Consider the following 10,466-nt stretch of genomic DNA (forward strand, 5'->3'; position numbering starts at 1 on the left):
TCACTTTCACCTTTAGGTGAGGAAGTTGGCTGGGCACCCACGCACACCAGAGTATGGACCACGTTCCCTTCAAACAAGGCTCATTTAACATTCCTAACTCCTGCAAAGGGGCAGTGCTCCCACCGAGCAGAACAAGAGCCAGCCAGCTCTCTCCAATCCCAGGATTTTCCAGGGATACTGATAATGATGGGAGGTTCCAAGAAGCCTCGCTAACGCAGGCAGGCCTTGTGAGTGGGTGGTGGGAGGGATAAGGGGTTCCTCAGCATCTGTCAGTCCCTGGAGCAACTGAAGGGGCTCCCTACACCAGGGGGAAAAAGTGGGACCAGCCCCTGTGGGTTCCCAGTGCCTGGCATCTCCCAGTTCCTCTGCCCACCCTCACAGATACCCTCCACGGAGCAGCACAGCCCCGAGGACAGAGGCAGCAGCCCTGAGAGCATTTTCCAACACAACTACATTTATTCACATTTACACACGAGACACCCAAGGCACTGCTTCCCACCCCCCAGCCCCTTCCCCCCAGGCCCTCCCTTCCTGCCCTCCCATTCAGCCACCCTCTCCCTCCTCTCCCCTCCCTCTCTGCCCTACCCATTCAGCCACCCTCTCCCTCCTCTCCCCTCCCTCTCTGCCCTCCCCATTCAGCCACCCTCTCCCTCCCCTCCCCTCCCTCCCCTACCCTCCAAAGCTAAGGCCCAGCAAGATCAGCACTGGGGAGGAAGAAGCTTTTGACTGCTTTGGGGCATCGGATTGCCAGACCCCCACCCTTGGGGACTGGCACCAGAAAACCTGCCCGGAAGCCCCTGTTGGCTACAATGCCGCTTCTTCTTCTTCCTGGAGACCAAGGGGTCACCCTTTCTCTTTTGAGACTGTGAGGGACCACCCAGCCCCCAAGCCAGGGATTGCTCCCCAGAGACTCTGAGCCCAGGCCCTGGGTGGGGTGTCTTTTCAGCAGGCGATGCGCTTCTGAAGAGAGGTCGCTTCTTGGACATTGTGGCAGGAGAGGCTGCTAGGCTAAGGCCTCTTCTCGGAGCAGATGCGGACTGAAGAGCTCCCTGGGGTCCCCACTTTTCCGGGCTGAGAAGGCCCGAGGCAGAGACAGGGCTCTGGGGTAGCCACCAGGGCAGCAGCTTATGCTGGGAACCCAAGAAGAAGGCCAGGCTGGGGAGCTCCTCCTCCTCACTTGACCCCTGAGCCAGCCCGTGTGACTCCCTGACAGGAGATCCTCCAGGGAGATCCAAGGTGTCCTTGGTCCCCAGGCCAGGGCACGTGGGTCTGTGGTCCTGGGGAGGAGAGGTTGGCCGGGCAGCTCTCAGCCCAGGGGAATCCTGACATCCTAAAAGCACAGCAGAGTCTTTGGACCTGGCCATGCCAGTGGGGGCTCTGTCTTGTCCCTGAGGGTCCCGGGCAGCCGTCTGGGGTGGGCATGTTTCCATGCCAACCCCTTGTTGGGGGTCAGGGACGTCTCTCTCTGCTCCTTGGCCAGCTGCAAATTTAGAAGAACTTGAGTCCAACCAGGCCATGCCATGACTAGGGGATGCCCTCGCATGCTCTTTCTCCTTCAAGGGTAGGAGGCGCTTCTCCACTAGCTGTGGAAGGAAAGGGGGCACTTACTGGCACGACCCTGGGTGTGAGCAGGGCCCAGGGTGGTGGAGACCAGGACACTTGGGCGGGAGGCAGGGAAGCCTGAGGCAGCTGGGCTTTATGTCAAAGAGAGAGGGTGTGGCTCTGCCGGGCATCCCGTTGTTGGGCCTCACTGCGGCTTGCATCCTGACTCCCCTCCCTGGCTCCTCTCCATCCTACTCCCTCTGAACCTGCATCTTCCCACCCCGGAGTGGCTCCCCAAGAAGCCGAGCATCCCCAGCAGGGTGGGGTTAGACAATCAGGTGGGCCTTGTGTGCTGGGTCCCTCCTGCCCCTGGGGTACCTGGGCAAGGGTGAGTCCTTCCTCCTGCTCCAGCTCCAGGCTTAGGGCCAAGAAATCCATCTGTGTATCTGGGGAAAGCAATTCTTCCAGGAATCGGGGGTGAATGACGGCCTCCACCTGGAAACAGAAGGAAGAAGGCGTGAGCTTCCTGGGCAGGGAGTAACCCGGAGCCAAGGACACCCAGACGAGATGCAGAAAGCTGCAAGCGCCTCGTCCCCACCCTCGAGGGGCTGTCTCATATCATGGCGACCACCAGCTACAGACACAGACGGCAGACCTGGCAGCATACGCACACACAGACAGAGACACACAAACCACACACAGACACACAAACAGACCCACATACGGCACAGGAAAAGACACAGACACAGTTAGCATACACACTCCACACTCACACCCACACAGACACACAAAGACACACGGTAACAAATCACAGACACAAACACACAGCAACACACAGACACACACAGTCACGTACACAGACACTCAAATCCATGGAAATACACGCACTGCTGAGTAACTAAGGAACAGAGCTTAATTCCAAGGACCTGGGAGTGCTACCCCCTGGAATCCTGCAGACCCCAGCACTCCAGGCCAGCCCACCTTGGTGACAAAGTCTTTCTGGGAACACAGCTTGTCAATGTAGCTCAGGAGGCCCGGGTCTGGGGGTGTCCAGTCCTCTTCCTGTGGCTGCTTCACTTCGCCCTCTTCCCGTTGTTTCTCGGGCTCCCCTGTGGCCCCGAGGGGAGGCCCCAGCAGCTCCTCCATGATGTCCACATACTCCTGCACCACTTCTGGAGGAATCTCCTCGGGGACCTTGGTCTCCGCTGGCCTCTGGGGCCTGGGTGGTGGCAGGTGGGCCTTGGTCTCAGCTCGCCGGTGGGGCCTGCGTGGTGGCAGGCGGGCCTTGGTCTCCGCTGGCCTCTGGGGCCTGGGTGGTGGCAGGCAGGCAGTCGGGGCCTTGGTGCCGGCCTTGCTGGGAAGGTACACTGAGGCAGAGAGGGAGGAGGATGGGTGTGGTGAGGGCCACTCTTCCTGCCTGCACCACACAGGGGAGGGCAGGGCTTGGGGATGTGAAGTGGGTCCCAGGTGGGTCAGGACCACCTGAACCGCAGCACCCCCGGAGGAGGCAGGAGGGGCACATGTGAGACAGCATCGCTTGGGAGGAAGATTGGAGCCACCAATATGCCGTGTACTCTCCTCGCTCATCCCTGCTTCCTGGGCAGAGCATGTGTGGAGTTTTGGATGGGCAAGGGGAGAGAGTAGCTAGGAAACTTGACCAGGTCAATACCCAACATATGCTCCTGGAAGTTGTCCTATTGGAGGGAGAAGATCTCCCTCTTGAAGGGAGGCATGTGGTGTGGGCACGGTGGCCTCCCTTGGCCCCTTTGGCCTTTGCCATGGCTCCTGTGGGAATGTGGGAAGCCATACCTGGCTGCTTGTCCGCCTCAGGGGCTGGAAGTCCTTGAGGTTCAAGCCTCGGTGGGGCCGGAGGAGGCAGGCACTGGGGCCCCTTCATCAGTTGCGATTTCTGAATCTGCATCTCCTCCTCAGCCTCAAACTCCAGGAACCTGGGGGTGAAGGAGGCCCCGGCTGTGCTGAGAGGGTCCAGACCCCCTTTCCCCAGGACCAGGCAGCGGCCGAGGGCAGGGATGGGGGGAAATGCCTCTGGTGGACTGTCCAGGCCTTCACTAGGTGCCATCCCCCAGTCCCAGGAGGGAGCTGCTCCCAGAGTTCTGGGCTTACCCTCCCTCACCCGGCCCCTGCAGAGCCCATGGCATCAACGGGGCTTCCTGACTCAAGTCAGGGCCACGATGTCCAGGAGGGTCCCAGGGGATCGCTCCTCCAGGTTTCAGCTGGCCAGGGGTGGGGTTGATGGCAGAAGGCATCAGGGATGATGCCCAGATGCAGGAGTCCTGAGGTTGGGACTGTGGGCCCCTCAAAGATAAGCCAGGGCCACAAGGCCTGGGAGACCAATGATCAGGAAGAAGCACAAGCTGAGCCCAGAGGACAGGGCCCCTTTCCCCTGAGGCTGCTGTCTGTCTGTCTTCACGGAGGGGACTGCCCAGGAGCAAAGGCGGTCAGGCCAGAGATGGGGCTCACGGTGTCCTGGGCATAGGTCTCCCCGACCCAACTCCCTGGTCGGGCTGGGATGGGAGAAAACCGACTTCTGGCCACTGCTGTGAGGAGCCTGCACCCCACTCTTGTCTATAGTCACTAGCACCCCTTCTCCCCATCCCCACAGCTGGAGGTGACCCACTTTGGGCTGTGATGCTGGCTGCTCCCGCCATGACCTCCAGTGTCAAGGCAGGGGTAGGCCCCAGGCCAGGCAGGGCTGCTTCCCATTAGGGCAGCACGGAGACCCCAGAGCACTCTAAGTGGTAGGAGCAGCTTCCTGAGGCAGCCAGGGGCCCAGAGCGTCTTGTGTTTGTCCACATCCTCCTCATGCTCCACGCTGAGAAGCCACCACGGCCACCGGGCCTCTGTCATTCACTCTCACCCTGCCATGCGGGCCCTGCCCCCAGGACCCCACACTCACTTTTCTGCCATCTCGTAGAAGATCATCCGGTCAAAGTTGCTTGTGTGCTGCCATTCCTGCACGGCCCGCCACAGTCCCTCCTCCAGGCTCATGGTGGGCTTCCGCCGGGCCAGGGATCGGAGAACTGGGCTGTAAACCAGTGCAGTCAGTCCCAGTCTATAAGCCCACCATTCATCCCAGGCACACCTGGTCCCAACCCCTGGTCCCTGTCCTCCGCACACCTGTCCTGCCATGTCCCTGTCCTGTTCTCCCCCAGGTGGGCTCCTCAGGCCCCAGGACACGACTGCAAGATCAAACATCAACACAAGCTACCAAGTGGCCTCTCCGACTGCCTCTCAGGTCCTCAGTGTTGAGAAGTGAACTCAGTACTATGGGTGGAACATGTGTGCCCCCAACATTGCTGTGCTGAAGCCCTCAGGGCCAGTGTGTCAGTATTTGGAGGCAGTCAGGGTCAGAGCAGGTCATGAGCGTGGGTCCCAGTCATGGAATCGGAGCCCTGATAAGGCCAGGAGGAGACGCCAGGGCTCTTCCTCTCAGCCACAGGGGGACACAGCCAGAGGCAGCTCTCTCCAACCAGGAAGAGGGCCCTGACCAGACACCCAATCTGCTGTCACCTTGATCTGGGACTTCTGGCCTCTGGAACTGGGAGACATGAATGTGTCTTGATAAAGCACCCAGTCTATGGGATTTGTTACGACAGAGCCTGAGCTGACTGAGACAGCGTGCACACAGAATGACCTGGGAGCGAGGGTTAAAGTGCAGGTTTCAGGGCCCCAGGACTGAGTATTTAACCAGCTTCCTGGGAACTCTGGAGTAAGGCAGCCCCTGGGGACGCAGCCTCAGGGTCCTGGAGCATGAGGAGCAGGAGCACACGTCCAGAACCAAAGCAGAGCCGTGTCCAAGCCCACTGCAAGCAGCCAGGTACAGCTTCCCACATTCCCACAGGAGACATGGCAAAGGCCTGTGAGCCTGGGGCAGCTCCACTCCAAGAATCAGGGTCCCCAGTGCATCGGGACTCCACTCCAAGGGGGAATGCAACCAGTTCCAGGGTGGGGGGGCAGTGAGATTGTTGGGGATGAAGATGGGGTCACCTTTCACCTACACCCCAGGCAGGGAACTTCCCTGGGGAAACGGCCTGTGTGTTGCAAGGTGGATGTGCTCAAGCTCCCGTTTGCTCATCAGCGGGAAACACAGGGTCACAGAGGCACCGCAGTGTGGAGAGAGGTAGGGACTGGGAATGAAACCACAAACTCTTCCAGATGCTGACGTTGCTGCCTCACAGTCACCACAGTCCACGGCCCTGGGCTGCTGGGCTCGTGGTGCACTCAGAGCTATCACTGGAGCCTGTGGCTTTGGGGAGTTCTCTCCTAGATGGCCTAGTCCTGATAATGATAGTAATGGGGACAGTAATCATAATTGCTATCATGTAATGTGTCATAGCATGTTCCAGGCACTGTGCTATGCATGTCATATGTGAGCTCAAGTCATCTCTTCACCATCCCCTGAATGAAGCATCATTGTCCCTTTTTCTGGGAGGGATTGAGGGTGAAGATGCAAATACCTGCCCAGCATCGACCCCAGTGTGGGGCCCAAGACCATCCCCCTGTGAAGGCTCCACCACCGCTGTGCTAACTGGACCTCGGCAGAACTGCGGGCATGTACCAGGTTCCATCTGGGCCCTGCAGCTCCTCCTCCCAGCCTGATGTGATGTGCTCCTGGCCATCAATACTGGGTTCAAGGGGAGGCACTGGGGTGTGTACTCAAAGACCTAAACCCAAACCATAGCTCACGTCACACCAGAAACCCTCTCTGACCTGGGTCTTCTGTAAACATTGTTGTGAAAATTATTGAAAGTAAGGATTGACTGGACTCATGGGACAGTGACGGGCAGTTGAGATGAGGCCCCTGACAGTCTGTCCTGAGCCGCAGCCAGATTAATGTTGTTGAAAATGTACCTTCCCATAGTGCAACCCATCACCCTCACAACCGCCCTGCAAGCTCCCCTGAAGAGAGGATGAACAAGCTCTCCTGTCCATCCAGCAGCCTCTTTACATGTGAGCTGCAGGACAGCTCCAGAGCCCCGAGGGCACTCACATGAGGAAGCAGGAAAGTGCTTCGGTGTCAGGACTCTGGGGAAGGTGCCTCCGGGCCAGGGGCTTGTAGTGCTGCCAGAGTCGGAAGTTCTCATAGACACTCTTGGGGTTACAGGAGTTGTCCGGCGGGGACTTAGCCTGGGAGGAAGCCAGGCTCCCCTCTCCATGAGCCCCTTGTGGGCATGGCCCAGCATTCGCTGGAAACACGATGGGGGGCATCTGGGCAGCTGGTGGTGGTTGTGGTGGAAGAGGAAGGCCCTGGGACCAGCCTCCCTCACAGGCCTGGGTGCCCCCAACCACCTGGGCAGCCATAACAGGCACCACAGGAGTAGCTGCCAGGAGTAGGGGAGGCGGACACACGACACCTCCGCAGAGGGTGCCTGGAGCCTGCCAGATGAGGGGGGCCTGAGTTAGGACCAAGGTCTGTGCCTGAGGGGCCTTCACAGTCCCCACCTCTGTCCTCATCTGGACAAAGCCGTTGGAAGCCGCGGCCCCACTTGGGCAATGACCATCCTGTCCTGCCACCAGAGATGTGCTGGGGAAGGCAGGCAGCACCAGTGGGCCACCCGTAGGAACCCCTGCAGTCATGAGGGGTGGCCCCTGTGCCGGGCTGGGAGCAGGTGTGGCAAAGGGCAGAGCCGTGAACACAGACAGGGAGGTGCCAGGGTTCATGGTCACGCCTGGTCCCAGCACTGGGTATGCTGTGGAGACAAAGGAAAGAGGTGAATGAGCTGGGGTCTCCAGGTCCACACTAGTCACTGGGGAATCAGAGGGGAGTCCCAACAGCTGAGGGCATGTGACAGGGAAACTCTGCAGCTTGTAAGTGTCCCTGAGTGTGCATCAGATGCTCTATTCCTCCACGGGAGAGTCGCTCCACTAGAGAGCCTGGCCCCGGTCACCAAGACTCCCTGACCCCTGTCCCCAAGAAGCAACAGCTAAGCCTTCGCTGCCCGAGGGTCTCCCTGGGGTGTCCCTGGCAGACCCTGTCAGCCTCACAGGCATCTCCCAAGCCATGGGTCAGGGATGAGTCTCTCAGCAGCTTGGTGGTCCTCAGCGTGCTCAGCAACAGGTGAGGGGCCTACCCCAGGGCAGTGCTTGGCACTCAGAAGGCCCACAGGAAGTCAGGGGCTTCCGCATATTATGGCCCCATCTCCTCTTCAATCTTCCTTTTCCTGAAGCTCTTGTAAACCCCTGTCTTTCCTAGCTCAAACACAGCAAAAGAAAACCACTGGATGGAAATCTTTCCCAAGCCAGTGCCCTACGAACCCTGAAGATAATCCATAACTCGTCATGCCCTGCATAGAAGTGATTGTCCTGGCACCACCAACAGCAAGTGCTAAATAGGGGTCAGATTCGGGCCACCCTTTCCTCAGTACTTGATGGTCCCAGCTGCCACTCAGGAAGCTCTGTTCCCAGGGGGAGGTGTGAGAAGCAGTGGTGGAGTCCCCTGAGATAGTGTCACTGCACAGCCAGCAACAGCTGCACACGATTAGAACACAGCCAGCAAATGGTGAGCAGCAGGGCTATCAGGGGAGGTGTCTAGGGATTTTCACAGCTGCTGCTCAGGTTACAATAGGTAGTGGGATAAGGAGCCCATCTGTGGTCCTTCTCCTTTGAGCTCCCAATAACTGAACATAGTGGCCAACCAAGAACAAGAGGTTCTTGGGCCACGGGCCAGGGAAGGCAAAGTTGTCTGGAACTCATCTCTATTCACTAGCACCTCCTGCAGTCTCTAGTCAAGGGGAATAAGGGATACAGCACATGCACCTCATCATTCAGGACGCACATCCTAACTTGAATAATAATATTAAGAGAACCATCTTCCTATTTGTGCGCTACTCTCCTTCCTCTACTCAAGGAAGTAGAGGAAGGAGTAGAAACCAGCCTTTCCAGACCCTTCCACTGAGAACCAGAAGAATCCACACCTGTCCCCCATTCATGAGGCTGTATAAATGGAATAGGAGCAAATTCTTCATCTCCACAGTAACACAAAGTGCAGAGGACAGGCCATGAACTAGCAGACAAGAGGAAGTGGGTCTGAAGACCTGAGCTTCCACAAACAGGCAAGCAATTCAGAACAACTCAGGAAGCCCAGGCCCTGTGTTGCCTGAACTTCCCCATCTGCCCCCACCCCTGTTAAATCAAAGCCAACAGCTACCTGAACTGACAGAGAAGCCAGCTCTGGGAGGGAGCTGAGAGGCTCCGGGCTGTGGCAGTTACAGTAGCCCCCAGGCTCGCTCACCCAGAGGTTGTCACTACAAGGTCTGTCACAGTCAACCCACCCAACAGTTTTCTGGCTGAGACCACTTCTCCCCACTCCTCCCTAAGATTTAGAAAACTCCAGTCTAAATTCCTCTGAACACTATGGAAGGGCACCTTCCAGGTGCCTGAAGACACGGCACAGGACTCAGGCTTGCCTGTCATCCTCCCGGGGCCACCAGCACAACACGATCCCACCACTCCCTACAAACACACAATGACATGACCTGTCTCTCTCTAGAAAGGATCAATCCATCCACTCCAACCTTTCCCCTACATGGTGTATTCCCCCAAGCATCTTGGTCCACCTCTAAGGATTCATCCTCCCTAACCACAGACTCAGGGTGCCATGGCCATCCCCAGGTGTGATGTCCTTGGGGACATCCAGTGCTCCCTCCCTCAACATCAGCCCTATTAACTGTCCCCAGGGGCAGTGTCAAATTTGAATTCCCAAGGAGTTGAGGCATGGCAGACTCGGATAATGCCCCCATCCCTACAGGCTCACCTCCATTTGAAGCCATCCCCTCAGGCTGGGCACTGACCACCGCTGTCTGGCAGTTTCCGCAATGAGAAAAGTCAAGGGTAGGACCAAGAGAGTGACCTGGCTCAGCAGATGCTCCTGAGTCCAAGTGGAGCAGGGAAAATTTGAATGTAAATAGGTTTGGAACATAGGCCCCCAGACATTCTGCAGAGGGGGAGGGGCAGTGGGCAGCTGGTAGGGGTGGGGGACATTCTGTGAATGGCTTCAGCCATTAGGCAAGAACCTGAGTTTCCCTTCCAACTGGACGGCAGCAACACAGATGGTGTGCATCTCTTTAGGCAACTTTCAAATTGTCCTGACTCACAGCAAAAGCTAATACCTGATTTCCCCTTTACTTCCATTCTTTATCAACAGACCTCCTTTTGTGCCAATCAAACCATGCTCCTTCCCACTTTGGCTCTTTCCCACTCTTGATGACTTTCAACAGGGGATGCACTTCCTGAACACAATTCAGAACATGTTTTCAGTCTGAAAACACAGGGGTTCTTAGGAAGGCAAGGGGGACTGGGTGTTTGAAATCAGAATGGTCTCAGCTGATCCAGGCTATTAGGTGGTTGTGTGCTCATCATTGTTTCAGAAGCAATCCTTGTGCCGCCAGGTCATGTATGTTGCTGGAATCTCTGTCCACACCAGCAGGCCAGCCTTACTTCCCATCCCCTTTGCTGGAAAGCCTCAATCCAGGAAAGAGTGGCTATGCGACCTATAGCACCAAGACCAGAAATCCTTTCATTTTGTTTCCCAGCATACTGTGCTGGTGTTAAATATTTATTTTTTGTCTTTTGAATGATTTTAATTTAACCAAGCAATACTTTTGCATGGTTCCAAATTCAAACTGTGCACAGTGGAATAGGCAATGACCAGCCTTCCTCCCCTCTCTTTTCCCTGGCCACCACATTTTCTTTCTTGGAGGAAACAGGTGTTATCTGATTGTTTTTCATCTTTCTAGAGATATATTATGCAATCAAAAGCATAATGAAGCTATTTTTGCTGTCTAAAAATGCTTTCAGGTTTTTTGGGGTAAAAATTAATATATTAGTATGATCCAATGTTTTCTTCATATTTATAATGACTAGTAATGTGGCTCCTCTATTTCTGTAGGTAAATTCCTAGGATA

The 10,466-nt window shown here is 56.7% G+C and overlaps 1 protein-coding gene across 1 annotated transcript; it reads right to left on the reverse strand.

Moving 5' to 3' along the window:
* Window positions 1-449: 449 nt before the first annotated feature.
* Window positions 450-7,689, reverse strand: LOC721462 (NUT family member 2D). The gene is made up of 7 exons (XM_077947973.1): window positions 7,635-7,689; window positions 6,554-7,253; window positions 4,460-4,588; window positions 3,352-3,491; window positions 2,524-2,909; window positions 1,921-2,037; window positions 450-1,583 (listed from the first exon to the last, which is right to left on the reverse strand). The coding sequence occupies exons 1-7, from the start codon at window positions 7,687-7,689 to the stop codon at window positions 699-701; spliced, it is 2,412 nt and encodes an 803-aa protein (XP_077804099.1). The 3' UTR covers window positions 450-698.
* Between the last annotated feature and the right edge of the window lie 2,777 nt (window positions 7,690-10,466).

Source organism: Macaca mulatta, chromosome 9, assembly GCF_049350105.2.
Source record: "Macaca mulatta isolate MMU2019108-1 chromosome 9, T2T-MMU8v2.0, whole genome shotgun sequence".
In the NCBI taxonomy this organism is placed as follows: Eukaryota; Metazoa; Chordata; class Mammalia; order Primates; family Cercopithecidae; genus Macaca; species Macaca mulatta.

What these genes read in the sequence shown, in the direction of transcription:
- LOC721462 (XM_077947973.1), bottom strand. Translation starts at nt 7,689, where the DNA reads ATGCGGAAGCCCCTGACTTCCTGTGGGCCTTCTGAGTGCCAAGCACTG. An exon ending in TGAGGCGGACAAGCAGCCAG is followed by an intron (nt 2,910 to 3,351) that starts GTATGGCTTCCC and finishes TCTCTGCCTCAG; the next exon opens with TGTACCTTCCCAGCAAGGCC. An exon ending in AAGGACTCACCCTTGCCCAG is followed by an intron (nt 1,584 to 1,920) that starts GTACCCCAGGGG and finishes TTCCTTCCACAG; the next exon opens with CTAGTGGAGAAGCGCCTCCT.